At 31.3% G+C, this 18,495-nt stretch overlaps 1 protein-coding gene across 1 annotated transcript in view; it reads right to left on the bottom strand.

The window, feature by feature from the left end:
• The window catches only part of LOC134688603 (diacylglycerol lipase-alpha-like), a 65,703-nt gene that overhangs the window by 37,808 nt on the left and 9,400 nt on the right, over positions 1 to 18,495 (bottom strand). Inside the window, exons 3-4 of the mRNA XM_063549428.1 lie at positions 12,219 to 12,320; positions 11,134 to 11,302 (exon numbers count right to left, since the gene is read on the bottom strand). Coding sequence (XP_063405498.1) covers positions 11,134 to 11,302; positions 12,219 to 12,320 — 271 coding nt within the window. The remainder of the gene's footprint in view (positions 1 to 11,133; positions 11,303 to 12,218; positions 12,321 to 18,495) is intronic.

Genomic DNA, 18,495 nt, shown 5'->3' with positions numbered 1-18,495 from the left:
TCTTAGACTTTATGTTGTATTGTATTGAGACTTTATGTTGTGGTGTTCTTAGACTTTATGTTGTATTGTATTAAGACTTTATGTTGTGGTGTTCTTAGACTTTATGTTGTATTGTATTAAGACTTTATGTTGTGGTGTTCTTAGACTTTATGTTGTATTGTATTGAGACTTTATGTTGTATTGTATTGACACTTTATGTTGTATTGTATTGAGACTTTATGTTGTATTGTATTGAGACTTTATGTTGTATTGTATTGAGACTTTATGTTGTATTGTATTGACACTTTATGTTGTGGTGTTCTGAGACTTTATGTTGTATTGTATTGACACTTTATGTTGTATTGTATTGAGACTTTATGTTGTATTGTATTGACACTTTATGTTGTGGTGTTCTGAGACTTTATGTTGTATTGTATTGACACTTTATGTTGTGGTGTTCTGAGACTTTATGTTGTATTGTATTGAGACTTTATGTTGTATTGTATTGACACTTTATGTTGTGGTGTTCTTAGACTTTATGTTGTATTGTATTAAGACTTTATGTTGTGGTGTTCTTAGACTTTATGTTGTATTGTATTAAGACTTTATGTTGTGGTGTTCTTAGACTTTATGTTGTATTGTATTGACACTTTATGTTGTGGTGTTCTGAGACTTTATGTTGTATTGTATTGAGACTTTATGTTGTATTGTATTAAGACTTTATGTTGTGGTGTTCTTAGACTTTATGTTGTATTGTATTAAGACTTTATGTTGTGGTGTTCTTAGACTTTATGTTGTATTGTATTGACACTTTATGTTGTGGTGTTCTGAGACTTTATGTTGTATTGTATTGAGACTTTATGTTGTATTGTATTAAGACTTTATGTTGTGGTGTTCTTAGACTTTATGTTGTATTGTATTAAGACTTTATGTTGTGGTGTTCTTAGACTTTATGTTGTATTGTATTGACACTTTATGTTGTGGTGTTCTGAGACTTTATGTTGTATTGTATTGAGACTTTATGTTGTATTGTATTAAGACTTTATGTTGTGGTGTTCTTAGACTTTATGTTGTATTGTATTAAGACTTTATGTTGTGGTGTTCTTAGACTTTATGTTGTATTGTATTGACACTTTATGTTGTGTTGTTCTGAGACTTGATGTTGCCATGTTTTAAATGACAAGTTGGGTCAAAATCAACAGATTTATTAATAAGTAAATCACATTGTGTTCTATGATCCAGCAAACTTAACTAATCACATTTGAAAAGTGTTTATTTATAATAAAACAATTTTTTTTTAAAGAATAGAAAAATCTGTGTAATTTTTTTATGGTATTAAGAAAATAATTACCAGTGAAGCTGTTTTGGTCTTAGCATAGATGTTATACATGGGTATTACATCTATGGTCTTAGACTGAAAGCTTCTGCCTTTTAACTGAGATATGTATCTCCTAAACTGATAAAAAAAATTCTCAATTCCATATGACAAATCAATTTAAAAATAATATTGTATGGATAAAATTTCAACTGTATCTCATAAAAAGAAAATTGAAACACAATCAAAGCAAATGAAATCCCTGGGCTACATTAACCAATGATTTATGTGTCTGTAGTATTATGGGATGCTTGATAATGTAAGAGTTTTCTGTACTTCTTCCTACAAGAATCAGTTAAGGAGACAAGTAAAAAGATAAGACCTTTATCATGAATATTAAATCAATCTGGACATATATTCTTTTCCAATGTAATCATGGTGTAGCCAAAATAGAAGGATATAATAAAGATGTGGGTAAATAATGATGAATGAGACAGCAACTCAACAATAAATCACAAGAATGTGACCATAGTATACGGATGCCCCACTTGCACTATCATCTTCAATGTTCTGTCAAATTGGGGTCAAAAGTTAAATTTAACATTTAGATTGAAAAGATCATATCATAGCGAACATGTGTACTAAGTTTAAGGTTGATTGGACTTCAACTTCATCAAAAACTACCTTGACCAAAAACTTAAACCTGAAGCAGGACAGACAGACGAACGGACGAACAGATGAATAAACCAACAAATGGACGCACACACCAGAAAACATAATAACACATCTATTTAAAGTTACAATTGCTCATTGTTGAAGGCTATATGATGACCTCATTTTTAGTTCATGAATCATTGATAAATAATTTAGGTCTGAAAATGAATTATTCACAAATATTCATGATTTATTTATTATAATTAAGACTGGATTTATAGCCCATATGACCCTCCTTAAATAATTAAACTGCTCCAGCTAAACTGTGTGGAGAGCAGGGAGTACAGTCTAACAGTGTATAGTCCACAAACCATTTTTATATATGTGTTATGAAAACCTAAAAATGTCCTTCTTGGACAAAAAAAAATAGAAAACTGTGAAAAGTAGCCAAAATCAGGTGGGAATGGGGGTCATTTGGTGGCCATTACAGATTTATCATAAACATACCTTTGAGGAATTCACACACAAATGGCAGATTTTTTCATCATCTATGACAGTCTATTTAATTTATTCACATACTATTTAGGACCCTTTAAGAGCTTGACAAGCTGTACCAGTCTATTGATGTTTATACTGAGACAAGTGACTACCACTGAACATGCTAACAGTGTCTGAATGTAAAATACTGAGGCTGTGTTAGTGATTATAATAGCTCTGATATAGCACATAAAACATGTATAAAACCAAGCATTCCAAGAAAATAATAATAAACATGTAATTACTGTGGATTCATTGATATTAGTTGATATCATTTTTTGTAGATTTCTTCTGAAAAGTGAAAATAAGCACCTCAAAGTACCCTAGCTACGATTAGTTTAACCATGAAAATAGATATCAACAAAGATAAATGAATCCACAGTAAGAGAAATCTGGGTAAAATAACACACATATTGTAAATCAACTCATTTCAGTGTCTCTCTTAATTAGAAGAATAAGGCAAGCATAAATGGTTACAAATATGTTAAACTTGGATCTTTACTCGTAAACATGCAGAGCTAAATGTGAAAAAAGTATTTAGTAGAAATAAATTGATTTACAATAACTAGGATGTGACATTAATATTCATGTCATACAAATTATCCCAATCAATATAATATTGGATATTTATAGTTCATGATATATTTCTAGTTTTGATAGAATTTAACTGATTAAGAACAAAGGACAAGGATGTCCAACAACCCTTACCCCTTGACCCCTTTGATCAGTAAACATCCCATAACCCTAACCCCTTGACCCTTCAAATCACAAACACAACAAAAAAAAAAGGATGTAAACATCCCTTATCAATCCATGAAGCATGGCATATTCATAGCTACTGCAAGCTTGTTCAAAGCCAAAGTTCAAGTAATAGATAGACAATGTTTTCCCTAAATCAATTTATTTTTCTGCTATCTGCTTTAAATACACCCTTGCCATTTTCACTGAATTCTGTAGAAATCATTAGATTTGCTAGGACTAACAGATGGATATACAGATAGCATGTAATAGTATGTAAATGCGAAGATGTGGTATGAGTGCCTATGTCAACCGTCATATCAAAAAGTAAACACAGAGGACTAATTTATTTTTTTCAAGTATGGAAAATACAAAACAAAGCCTTTTAGATGATTTGTAAAACATGAATACTTTTATTTTCAGGGTTACTACAAATGTTATCAGTCTTTTCAGTTGTCAAGATTCATGGATTCATTTATTTCCTTGGGTAACATTTTTTGTGGATTCAATAAATTTTTCTGTAGTCTCAGGATCCTTGATTTCATAGTTTGGGAAAATTCTACTAACAAGCTTTTAGATAATTAGCTTTTTTTTGGACATTTAAATTCAAGCCATGTTAAATATATGGTTTATATATGTATAAAAAAAGCTATGTAAAATTATTATAAAGAGATTTATATTTTGAATGTTAATGTCAAATCCTTATGTTATTAAGGAAAAACTGCAACTAAAACTATTACCTTTCCATATCACGGTAACGGAAAATTAACCTCAGAAAACTACTCCTAAAAACAAAGAGAAAACAATAAATATAGCATGGTCTACCAGCATGTTGTACCAACCAACTCATTATTAATTGGACTATCAAAAGTTATAAAATTTAATGTGATAGGCATTGAGTCTACTATGTTGTCTGAAGAATATCTTATGCTCCAAATCAAGGTTACAAAATTTAATACATATAAATTGAATCTTAGAAAAAGGAACATATAATTTCACTCTACTTTAAACATCATTAGGTATTCAATCTTTTAAACTGTGGGACATTCAGTCTTCTTTTGAGGAAGAGATGGAATCCCTTACCGAAAAATAAGCCCTGCGGCAAACATTTGCCGCAAGTTTGCAGCAAACATTGCCGCAAGCTTGCAGCAAACGTTTGCTGCAAACTTGCCGCAACCATTTTACCATGCAAATGAAGTTTGCCGCAAGCTTGCGGCAAACATCATTATGCAAATTAGATTTGCCGCAAGCTTGCGGCAATTGTTTGCTGCAAGCTTGCGGCAATTGTTTGTTGCAAACTTGCGGCAAACTTGCAGGAACTACACATATACCAATGTCATGTGTGTAGACACATTCAATTTATCTCTTTCAAATTACACAGCAACATTTTTAAAAAGTCAATTCCTGTCTTTATACAAACAGTCATTGAAAGAATTCTTGCAATCTCATGAGATGTGAGGAAATACAAACATGCATTTGAGTTTGAGGGGCAGGAGTCATTCTCAAATGAAATAATATATACCTGTATTAAAAACTGAAAAAGGTAAAATCTCAAGATGTATTGAGTATAAAGCAAGCCATTATTGCATTACAGAATTTAACTTAATCTTAATAAACATGATCATGATGGTGCAGTACATCAGTAACAAATTCAAACTTATAATAGCTTAAGTTTTTCAATCACACATACATGAAAATATAGTTGCTTACTTAATTATGTATGATGATAACATTAATTATTTTATTAAAACATGCAGTTCTATGAATCATTTGTACTTACACAATTATATATATACTGATTATCCCATATTATTGAACCAAAATGCCTACTTGATCTCTGATATGTGAAATGCATTTTCAAACACAACCAACATGACCTAGCCACAATTTCAAATTGTTAGCATCCAGGAAGTGCCAACTAGGCATGCCCAGTCAATATTGTGTATTCCTGCAATGTTCTGGCAAACATATAGAATGGTCAAAGTTTTCTGCAATCTTGTGGCAAACATATTGATTTGTTAGAGTTTTCTGCAATCTTGCGGCAAACATTCTGTATAATTTTAAACTTTCTGGCAATCTTACGGCAAACATTAATGTTTCTGCAAACTTGCCGCAAGCTTGCAGCAATGTTTGCCGGAAGATTGCAGCTAGCGGCAAACATCTGCAAACACTATTTTCTGTGTTCCTGCAAACTTTTTGTTTGCCGCAAGCTTGCAGCAAGTCTGCTGCAAGTTTGCGGCAAACAATTCAGTTTCATAAGGGATGCTCCCTTCCAAAGTATAAACAGTAGTGGGTGATTTGTCTTGTCTTCAAATTTTATTTTTGAACATAAGAATTACTTTCTTAGAACTTAAATAAATTGCTCCAAAAGAAATGTGCACATCTGTAATTACCTACATAAATAGTTTGTCTGTACTTCAATAAGAACAATTGACCTAATTATTAACAAGAATTGACCTAATTACTAACTGTACTTCAAGAAGTAGAATAGACATAATTACCTACTTGAATAATATAACTATACTTCACTACGGGTAAGCAGAATTGACCTGGTTGGTACAAACACAATATATATAACATAAAACATGAGATTATATATTAGCTATGTCAATGTACAACAATATCTATAACATGCAGATGTATAGTAGTTTACTCTCTTTTATATAAAACTTCAAAGATAATATTTACAATAGCATGTAAAAGTAAATAAATTCATTTTTTTTAGCTAAAAATTTAAAAATTTTGTTCTATTTTGAAAAAGAAATGTAATAAATTAACACATTTATCCAACAATTTTTTTTGGAAGGATAGCAAAATTGAGAAAGATATAAAAAACAAAAAAAGTGATACTTTATTTCAAGTTAAAAGTACTTTGAAGTATTTACGGACTCTTCAAAAGATTCATGCATCTTCATTCAAAGCAAATGGTTATATCTGTATAGCAATTATTTGTTACACAATTCCAATACTACAGCAATCATATCAGTGAGACATTCTATTACTCAAGAGATCATTAGTAGAACATAGTCAGCGTTCATGCAGTCAACAGTGTAATGTTTAGAGTTGTAGGTAGTTTTCTGAGAGAGATAATATATCTTAACCTGACAGGGAGGGAAGATATTGAAACAAGGGAAATATAAACGGGAGAAGAATTGTGTTATTAAACTCTGCTTTGGCTAAAATGTCATAATAAGTTCAAATATCTTGGCATAATATGCCATTCATCGTCATTCAGGTTTGCTTGAGCTCAACCTTTATATATCTTACTGTTGGAAAGGGATTGGCTCATCAGATGACCCACTAAAAACAATCAAACATTAGATACAAAGAAGGAATCTTTAAAAGAGAACTCTGCAGTGACTGAAAGCTAGTTCAAAGTCAATTACAACTTATAAATGAACAATGTTTTCTGATAACCTTTCATAAAAAAATAAATTGGGAATGTGTTCATGGGACACCATAGATGTCCCTGCTTGCAAATTACTTTAAAAAAGGACATAACTAAAGAACAGCAAAAGTTACACTACCCAAATTCGGCAATGTTTCCATTTGTAAAGGGGCATTACTCTAGAAAGGTAAAATTGACGCTACCCAAATTCATCCTTGATCAAGGCTTCCAAAACGGTCATATATTCCGGACTTGACCGAAACTTTCATAAAGAGTCCGGCTGCTCTCAGCCTCAAACGGTCAAATAGAATTGTTTTTTTATTCAAGGCATTTTTCATAAAACGGTCATTTCAATTTTGACCAACTTTCGATCATTAAAAATGTCCGTTTGGGTTTTGGACATGTCCGCTTGGGCATACTATTTCACAAGGATATTTTCGGTCATAATTGGGTTTATTACAATAGATGCAGCATATTAAAGATTCTTTGAAGTGTCTCAGTTAGTCTAATTTTTTGGGAACGTAAATGTCCGGTTGGTCTTTAGCTTGTGTACATCAATAAAAAGTAGAAAAAACACGTTTTCTTTTATTTAAATAACAACAAGCTGTCAAAACATTATCCCTTCAATAAGTTATATTGAAGCCATAAATCATTCACTGATTACCTTTGATGGGGTGTCGCTTTATCAATAGAACTAATGATGCATAACACTGTACACATAAAGGTGATCAGGTAACGAGGTCAAATATGTAAGTATGTACGGAACAACATCCTATTTTATCACGCTTTATAGATATTATTTTAAATAAGCATTCAGTTTGACAAAGTTTCCTGATATTTAAAAGTAATTCTTCAAATAAGTATATTTATGAATGAATAAGTATGATATCAGATATATATATTTTATTTGACCCTGTACATCGTGTAAAACACCAAGAAAAGCTTCGCTTGTGTATACCAAGCTGACTTGTCCAATGAATAAGAGGGGCGTTCTCTATTCTTGTTTTCATATTAAAAAAATATTTTTACAATTGAAATCATAAAAAATAATATCCACTTATGACAATCTCTGACTCCTATAAAGACGTTGTTTGAAATTGAACTTTATAAATCTGCCAGTCATGGGCAAACGTAAATGTTATTCATTAAATTATTTATCAACTGAGTATGTTTTTATTTATTCCTTATTTTCTAAATCAGGATCGAAAATTGTACAACAAAAACAGTTTATCACTGTTCAGTAGATAGTACACGGTTTAAAACAAGATCCTTCATTGGGCCTCCTCAATGTAATCTATAAATACCGCAAGTTGTAAAGGTCACGTGGTCTGAGGTAATCAATACACAAAAAAGAAAAGTATCACGTGTATCAAGCTGTACTACAATTAAAGCCAGTTGTCATCAACAGTTTGAAATAATATGGCCTTAATTTACAAGTGTAACTAAAGTACCCACAGAGAGAAGATAGGTTATTAAAACACAAACAAAAACATGAGAAAAGTCAGGTACTGAAGCTGACTGATGCAATGCTGGTTCCCCGGTACACAGAAAAATGACACAATACCAAGGAAAATATTTTATGTATTTTAAGAATGAAGACAACAAAGCAGTTATAAATAATTTTATTGCATATAACACTTCTAATTACTTAGACACATATATCTTATGCATCCTTCCAGTAACAGTTAAGAATCCAGCTGATCATTGACCATCAAAAATATTTCTTTGTAAAATGTCCGGCTGTCGTCAGGAAATTTTGGAAGCCTTGTCCTTGATTTGTGGTAATAAGCATTGTGTTTACCATATATGTTTGAGGCCAATAAGGAGATGATGTATGATTACCAATGATGCAAATGTCCACCAAAGTTCACATGCATAGATTTATTTCAAGGATCAACAAGTTTACATGGATCATATCTAAATTTACTGGCTCTATAAACAACATCACTGTAAAAATGAGGAAGTGATAATTCTCTGAATTAAGGTTTCTACATAATAAAACTTCAAAACCCAAACTTATCTGTCAAAAATTAAGGAAAGGAATACCTACAACTTGTTGCTGACTTTATGGCCTAAGTGAACAATAGAGGCTGTCAAGGAGGAAATTTCTTTTTTGTTTTATTGAAACAACTTTATATCTTAAAACATTCAAATGCATACATTTTAGATTAATGAACTGTCTATATGTTATAATATCATATTATAATAATATGTATCTTAGTTTCAATAACCATCTATGTATACCCTTGATCCAATAACTGTTTAATTAAAGGTATCATGAAGATACAATAATTACCTTGGTCTTAAAGTCTATATGATCTATTGAAAATAATTGACTGATCAATTATACTTGCAACACCTCCTTATCATTACATAGTGTAGGGATAGAAATAGAAATGTTGTATCCAAATTAAATAAACAAGCGAAGTCTTAGTATCTAAAATTTAATTGCATTCTATAAAAGTTGAACATTTTCCAAACATTCTAAAAGTTTAACAAAATGAAAACTACTTAGTGAGATTTAGTCGTCTGTATCTTGCCTTTTAAAAAAATGTTTGTTTGCAAGTTTTTGTTAAATTGTGTTAAGCCATAATGAAGCTGTATTGGGTCCCTATGTATTGTCTCAGCTGGTCCCCTATCAGGCAACACAATAAACAGATTAGATCAGACTCATCAGAGAGTTCAATCAACTGACTGCTCCTGAATAAAAGAAGTTGCCCACAAAAGAAATAATGGTCATATGGATAAGATATATTTAGAGAGCAGTTTAATAGCCTCAGGGTGACTGGGATAAGATATATTTAGACAGCAGTTTAATAGCCTCAGGGTGACTGGGATAAGATATATTTAGACAGCAGTTTAATAGAGTGACCCAGGATAATAGAATTTGGTGTTTAAAAAACTGGGCCAATATCATAATAAGTGACCATGTGCATGCAATCGCTTGTTCAGATGTATAACAACTCTATAAATGCCTGGTCAAAATTACAGCAGGAAAATTAACTCTCACAATATGGAATGAACAATGCAAGGGATGGAAATTGAACATTTTGTACACTTTACAAATAATTTTATTTGTTCATCTAAATGTTGCACTGGTATCATTAATATTTTTTCAATTGTTTAAAGATTATTACTTCTTCTTAATGTTAAATTCTACAGGTATCATTTAAATAATAAATCTTATTTGCTATACTGTTCTTAATTTCTTCTCAATGTTTCATTCCACTGGTATCATCAATATTCTTTGTTATACATTTTAGTCAACTCACTCAGAACACAATCTGCATTACCTTAAACCTATTTTAGTACAATGTTATAAAGACCTTTTACCTCCAATAAAACAGCATAACATCTTGGTTGGAAAAACTTTGTTCAAAACAAAATGTATAAACAAATATAATGTGCTAGAAGTAATACATTTATGATGATTGTAATAGATACAATAGGCTTATAGTCAATATTAGTAATGGTCCCTTTCTTTCAGCATATGTCACAATTCACAGCTTATTCTATTTATCCAGTTACTTGACCTTGACTTAAACTGTGAATATAGGAAGACATAGGTAAATACCATTGAGACAGCAACCCAGAGACATATAACCAACAATGACATTTAGAGGTCAAGAGTCAGACACAGCTTATTCTTTATTTACTAAGATACTTGACCTTGACTTTTAAACCGTGACTATAGGAAGACATGGGTAAACATCATTGAGACAGCAACCCAGAGACATAACCAACAATGACATTTAAATATCAAGAGTCAGACACAGCTTATTCTATATTTACTGAGCTATATAAAAGAAGATGTGGTATGATTGCCAATGAGACAACTAGTGTCCACAAGAAACCAAAATGACACAGACATTAACAACTATAGGTCACTGTACGGCCTTCAACATTGAGCAAAGCCCATACTGCATAGCAAGCTATAGAAGGCCCTGATAAGACAATGTAAAACAATTAAAACGAGAAAACTAACGGCCTTATTTATATAAAAAAAATAACAAAAAACCAAATATGTAACACATAAAACAAACGACAACCACTGAATTACAGGCTCCCGACCCTTGACTAAAACCTTGTCTAAAACTGTGAATAAAAGGAGACATGGGTAATCATTAATGAGACAGCAACCCCAATGACACAAAAAACAAACTTGACACGTAGGGTCTATTCTATATTCACCAAATTATAACAGAGATGAAGTATATACACATATGAAAAACTAGATCCAACCCATCAAAATCAAAACTGTATTGGTTATTGTTTCATCAACAGCTAGAACACAAACATTAAACTTTTACTACATGTGTTTTCTCTAAAATTGTATTTGTCTTAAATAGTTATAAGTGATGTTGCAGAGTTTAAAGTAATAAGAAATAAAGTTATAGAATGAAAGTCAGAGTTTTCAGCATGTTTCATTAATACTCTACCTGTTACAAAATCATTTGTAAATAGAATATTAACCTTTATCTCAAGTCATGTCAGCCATTGTTTAAACTTTAAATGATATTACCTTTGTCTCCAGTTACGACGTCCACTATTTCTTTTATTTCGTTTTGTTTTCTCCTTCAGACTTTCCTGGAATCTCTTCATTTTGACCCATTTCCTACCAGCAATGTCATATGTACACCATGTAGATATTATTATAGACAACATTACTATCCAGTTAATAACAATTATAGCTGAAAAGTAAGAAATTTTTTATCAGGATATAGTTATGATACTGTTGTCAGGTCATTAAAGATGGCATATTTCGGTATTAATATTGATTCGTGCATAAGGTCTTTGCAATCGGAAATAAACACATTCATTCTAAATCAAGTTGCTGACATTCATGATTCAGGTTATGTTCTTCACATATATTTTGTGACGATATGATTCAAAACCCTAATGGGAGTGATTGAACTGGATTTTCATATGATGTAAGTAGACATAATCTTTAGTCTTTAAATAAAGTAGTCCTTTGTTTATTTATGTATCATTGTCATTTTGCTTCCTTTCTATTTTACCTAGATTCTGACACCAGATTCTGACTTCTTTTATTATGTGGTTATTGCTGTGTGCTCGCTTGTTTTTTTTTCTACATTGCCTAGAGGTAAAGGGGTAAAGTTGCGTCTTTCCCTATTCAGGAGCCTCTGGCCTTTGTTATTCTTGTATAATTTTAGTTTATTAATATTTTGGAGTTTAGTATGACATCCATTTTCACTGAAATAGTACACATGTTGTTTAGGGCCCAGCTGAAGCCTGTGTCTGGGTGCTATATTTTCTTGCTGTTTTGATAACCTATTACTGGCTTTCAGCTGTTTCTGCTCTTTGGTCAGGTTATTGTCTCTGATACATTCCTTATTTTCATTCTCAATTTTATTTTGAAATGTACATACAGAATTTTGAAGTGAAGATCTTGACATAAATTATTCACTAATGCTATATATAATATGTAAATTTATAAAAACTTTGTGTAGTTTCATAAGAATTATTCATAAGTTTTAAAAAATCTGATACTTAAAAATGATCAACAAGTGCATCTTACCTGGAGCTTAACATAGAGTGAACAAACCTCATTTAAATAAAGTGATTTACGACACATTAAATATTTACCTAAAGCAGCTTTCTTAGGAGACTCTGATTTACAGTTCTGGTAATGTTTGACTAACCATAAAATACCAACTATCTGCCAGGAAAACTCAAACAGAACAACAACTGAAAAGGTCAATAAAAATAATATATATAAAACATGAAGGACCACAAGCAATACATACATTATACACTTACAAAGATAGATTATATTTTCATAACTCCCTGAAAACTTTGCTGGAATGAAAATGAATGTTTGAGAAATATCGGTATTTTATTCCATCTGTATATACATTAATTTCATTCAGGATTTATTTTACCCTCTAGGACTGATACTGGTGCCTGTTCCAAAGAATAAATTTCTGTCAATTTCTATTTATTAAAACTAGATCGATACTTTAAATTTGTCCACATAAATATGAATTTTAAGCCAAAGTGGAAATGTTTGCAGCCTACTGCTTCTGTGTATTGGACTATGTCTTTAAGGTGGTATTGGTGTCTTCCTCCATCTTGGATTGTACAAAAACAGAGAACCAAAGGTCCAGATTTTCCATCAAGTTAGCAAAATTTGATGCAGGAATAATAATTTCATTATTAAATAAGTATCCTTCTTTTTGTCTAATTAAGACAAATGACGAACTCTACAAAATATAAATAATTGTTTTGCTGTCCATCATACAGATCTCCCTAACAGTGAATTCCCAATCATTTACAGAACACAGAGATTGTAAACACCAATACTAATATGTGTATAAACATTCAATTTATCCTGGAAAATCAATTACTGAATGGAGAACATTGAACATCATGCCAACTTTAAATGACATTTCAATTTCAATTTTGTAGATCAAGTGTAAATGAGGACAGAAACCACATTAAAACTTTCATGCTTTGCCAATAACTCAGTATAGAAGTATTGTCTGCAAGCTTTTCTTTTTTACATCATCTCTGATTTCTGAGTGAGTTAAGTTGTGTTTCCCTAAGGTAAAATTAAACTATATAAGTATCAACAGAAGATCAGGTTTAAGTAATTGGAAGTTATCTTCAGCAAGGTTTGTAAATTAAACGTTCAGCAAGATTCAAAACAAAATTAAAGAATTGAACAGGAAAAGGGCACTTCAATCTGATTTTCAAGGGAACATTGAAATGTTAATGATAATCGATGAAGAACGTTGGTGAGACAGTTGTCCTACAACCTTTAACAGACATAGAGACTTCAGCATTTCTAATCAATTTCCCCTACCTCCACTTCCCAATGGGATCAGAAACTCATATCTAAAGAATCAATTGTTGCAGCCTTTATAAAAAAAAATGTTTTCACTTTTTTATATAAATAAGGCCATTAGTTTTCTCCTTTGAATTGTTTTACATTGTTATTTTGGGGCCTTTTTATTGGCTTTACTCATTTCTGAAGGCTGTACGGTGACCTATAGTTGTTAATTTCTGTGTCATTTTGTTCTCTTGGGGAGAGTTGTCACATTGGCAATCATACCAATTATATTTTCAAAAAATACTATCTCAAATTTTGTCATTTTTCCTCAAATTATTGTTACACAAAAAATGTTTTTACAAACAGTCATAAACAAACATATGCCATCACAAAACCTCTTGTTGATATCCCCTCAAAGCTGCTTTGGGGTAATATCAATGACTAAAAAGATAATCAAATAAAAACAAAGATTTGTATTCCAATCAAATGTCAAGTCTGAAACATCATTCAAATAATCAAGATCTAATTTGGTTTTCCACAATGCTTCAATTTAAGTCCATAAACAGTAAAATGATAAACACTCAATAAAACTTGACGAAACCAACAGAGCCATGTAATTAGTTTTAATTGATTATAGAGCTGTGTAATTAGTATTAATTGATTATAGAGCTGTGTAATTGGTATTAATTGATTAACGACCTAACTAGTGAGAACAGATGTCATATTATTTAAGGTCAATACATCACTTAAGACCATCAATCAATGATTTGATGCACAGGAATCTTAAACTTGTAGCTTTAAATGCTCAATATATTGTAACGGAGGGGGTCGGTGACGACACCTCCCGGGACGTGTAGTGGCCAGTACTTCGCCCCTATTCGACCATTGGGATACCTGATATCAGATTATGGCTGAACAACAGACAATGAATCAAATGAAACTATAATTTTATTCACAAATTTACAATAATTGCATGAATATTAAACAAAGTCGGAAATAAACAGGAGTCAGAAAACTTTCTTAAGCGGAGTTCAAAAATAAAGTAATTTCAAATGTAAGATGAAAAATAGAGTGTTCCCAGAGTTAGTCTTTTAAATAAAATAAGGTAAATTTGCTTCGCATTGTGTTTTAAAGTGGTAAAATTGCACCAAAAAGGGGTGACTAACTCTGGCGAACTGCACCGAAGTGGTGGCTAACTCTAGACTCTATTAGTACTAATATTAGTTCCAGCGAGTATTTGGAGGCCTGTGCAAGGCCGACTCCGACTGAATATCAACTGATATCCTAAACTTGTCATTAATCAGGAGAACTTTAACATAAAAGGTACTGAAGAAAAGTTAAATAAATGAATATTCTTAAAACATTATAAAAACATCAAAAGTTAAATACTAAAACAGTTAAATTAACATTCTTTACTTTTATCTTACTATATTTAAATTAAATTTAACTTAAAATAAACATTTAAATACTAAATAATTAATCTGTCTAAATTAAGGGGAATTAATCAGGCACATCAAAGCACATCTATTACAATCCTCCCCCCTTAGGACAAATATTAAAGAAATTAATATTTGGGAAAAGAACTATTTGAAATAGATGTGTTGAAAACAATTAACAATATAAATCAATGCACATAAAATGTCAATAAATGTCACAAAAATGTCATATAAACACACGGTCCAACCATCGGAAAAGTCAAACACGGTATAAATGTCCAGGAATAGGCGGTAAACACAAATTATAAAGTACGGTCCATAGAATATAAATGTAAACGGACACAGTTATACAGCAGTCAATAAAACACAGTTCTAGATTCGAACGGAAAACGGAATATTAATACGGATAATCTGCATGGTCCAAGTTGTACCAGGTATAGTCCACCAATTGTTGTTCTCACGAAAACACTTTAAACGTGTGTTTTCGGGTTCTAAAAAGTCCATCGTTGTACCAGGTTTAGTCCACCATTGTAGATCTCACGGAATCATGTATAACATGTGATTCCGGGTTCAAGATGATCAAAGTTCAAACGTTGTACAAAAAGTAAGAAAGGTGTTCTTGATAACAAGAACTGCTTACTTTATCAGCTGGTTGTCTTCACACATAAACTAACTGCCACTCAATAGCTTTCTGCCATGACTTATAAAAGTCACATAAGGAACACCATAACCAAACTAAACAAATTTAAAACAATAAAACTTGTTCAGAAAGGTTAAAAATCCAAATAAATGAGCAAACTCATAAATAAACCTATTCAAACAAGAAACTTAGCCACAAGCTAAACAAACCAACATCAAAAGAAAAACACAATCAAATCAAACAACGTTTTTGAGGGTTGTTTTGATGGCAAAACCGGCTCATTAACGTGACCAAGAAAAACAACAAATCCAATGAAAACTTTGAAAAATACCTACTAAACAATAATATAAACTGACAAAATAAGTAAAATACTAAATATACAAATTAAAACGAATAAAACATACTATATGAAAACTTTAACTTTTCCTGTCTTGCAACAAGAAGTTTGCACATTATCATCCCCAAAATAAACAGATGAAAATCTAACCAAGTCAGATGGAAATAAGTTCTGAACTCTGTTGACAACTTTGCATGATTTTTTTACTTTCTTATGAACTGCAGTAGAAACTGTTTTTTTCTGGTTCAACAACATGAACAGAATTGACACTTTTACAAACTTTATTGGGACAATTAGCTCTGATATGTCCAACAACTGAACAATTGAAACATGTTTTAACTTTAAACGTCCTATAAACCAGCTTTTTAAGAACTTTGACAATTTTATCAAAACCAGACTTCAAACAACTAAAATCTAAACTTTCTTCACTTTCCTTAATTTCACATTCAACAGGTTCAACTGTCAAATTAAAAGACTCAAACTCTGTAGCCAAAAATATAGCATCGTCAAAAGTTGCAGGATGCTTAAAATGGACAAACTTTCCCATTTCCTTCTCTAACTTTCCAATAAAAAGATCCATAAAATAAGTTTGCATACTTTTAAAATTATCTGGATATGCACGATGACATAAAAGTTTGAATCTATGTCCAAAATCGAACACAGATTCATCTGACAAAATTAAACAACTATTCAGTTGAAATTTATAAAATGCTATCCTTTCCTTAGGATTAAAGCGTTGAAAAAGTAAACTTTTCAAAAAATCATAGCTTTGCAACTGAGTTGGAGTAAGAAGACGTAAAATAGTTCGTGCTTCTTCTCTTAAGTTTATTACTAACTGAAGAGCCATTTCAGATAAATTCCAGTTATTCCAAAGACTAACTGCTTCAAATTGAATAAAATAATCTTGTACATCAGCACTAACACCGTCAAAAGTACAAGGTTTCTGTTCAAACTTTATCATTTTTAAAATCAAAAATTGAAAAAATCAAAATAAATGTAATAAAAATATTCAAACCAAAACTGAGGGATCAGGTATCCTGGTCACGGCACCATTTGTAACGGAGGGGGTCGGTGACGACACCTCCCGGGACGTGTAGCGGCCAGTACTTCGCCCCTATTCGACCATTGGGATACCTGATATCAGATTATGGCTGAACAACAGACAATGAATCAAATGAAACTATAATTTTATTCACAAATTTACAATAATTGCATGAATATTAAACAAAGTCGGAAATAAACAGGAGTCAGAAAACTTTCTTAAGCGGAGTTCAAAAATATAAAGTAATTTCAAATGTAAAATGAAAAATAGAGTGTTCCCAGAGTTAGTCTTTTAAATAAAATAAGGTAAATTTGCTTCGCGTTGTGTTTTAAAGTGGTAAAATTGCACCAAAAAGGGGTGACTAACTCTGGCGAACTGCACCGAAGTGGTGGCTAACTCTAGACTCTATTAGTACTAATATTAGTTCCGGCGAGTATTTGGAGGCCTGTGCAAGGCCGACTCCGACTGAATATCAAATGATATCCTAAACTTGTCATTAATCAGGAGAACTATAACATAAAATTTGTAAGGGTTCCGCAGAACCCAGTGTCTCGCCTACTTTTGCTGTAAATCGCAGGCTGAACAAAAATGAGGCAAAAAATCAATAAAAATATTCCTCTTGATACTATCCTATGATTGTAAGAAGGTTCTGTCCAACTTGGTAAAAATCTAGGACAGTTAATGAATCTAATAAATGTGTTGAAAACTTTAACTGCAGACTGTATGTAATGTTAACTGGAAGATAATCTTAGTCAATTTAAAAGTAAAATACAGAAAAAATGGAGTTATCTTCTATACAAAATTTACTAACTTATGATCATAATATGCTTCTGTCCAAGTTTGGTACAAACCCAGAATGGTTTAAGAAAGATATTCAAATTTTAAAAACTTTTACCACAGAGTGAATGTAATGTTTCCCTGCAGAAAAACTAAGTCCATTTGAAGGTAAAATACGGAATAAATGGATTTATTATTTTATAAATTTTGCCTCTGGATACTATCTTATGATCATAAAACAAGCATCTGTCCAAGTTTGGTACAAACCAAGGATAGTTTAAGAAAGTTATTAATATTCTAAAAACTTTAACCACAGAGTGAATGTAATGTTTCCCAGCAGAAAAAACTAAGTCCATTTAAAAGTAAAATACGGAAAAAATGGATTTATTTTTTTATAAAATTTGCTTCTGGATACTATCTTATGATCATAATCAAGTGTCTGTCCAAGTTTGGTACAAACCAAGGATAGTTTAAGAAAGTTATTAAAATTCTAAAAACTTTAACCACAGAGTGAATGTAATGTTTCCCCGCAGAAAAAACTAAGTCCATTTAAAAATTAAATACGGAAAAAATGGAATTTTATTTTTACAAAATTTACTTCTGGATACTATCTTATGATCATAAACAAGCTTCTGTCCAAGTTTGGTAGAAATCCAGTATAGTTTAAGAAAGTTATTAAAATTTTAAAAACTTTAACCACAGAGTGAATATTTGTGGACGACGACGGAATGTAGGATCGCTTAGTCTCGCTTTTTTCGACTAAAGTCGAAGGCTCGACAAAAAGGTACTGAAGAAAAGTTAAATAAATGAATATTCTTAAAACATTATAAAAACATCAAAAGTTAAATACTCAAAACAG

This window comes from Mytilus trossulus, chromosome 10 (assembly GCF_036588685.1).
Source record: "Mytilus trossulus isolate FHL-02 chromosome 10, PNRI_Mtr1.1.1.hap1, whole genome shotgun sequence".
NCBI lineage: Eukaryota > Metazoa > Mollusca > Bivalvia > Mytilida > Mytilidae > Mytilus > Mytilus trossulus.
The sequence above is the reverse complement of the archived record's forward strand: the minus strand, read 5'-3'. Positions and strand labels throughout refer to the sequence as shown.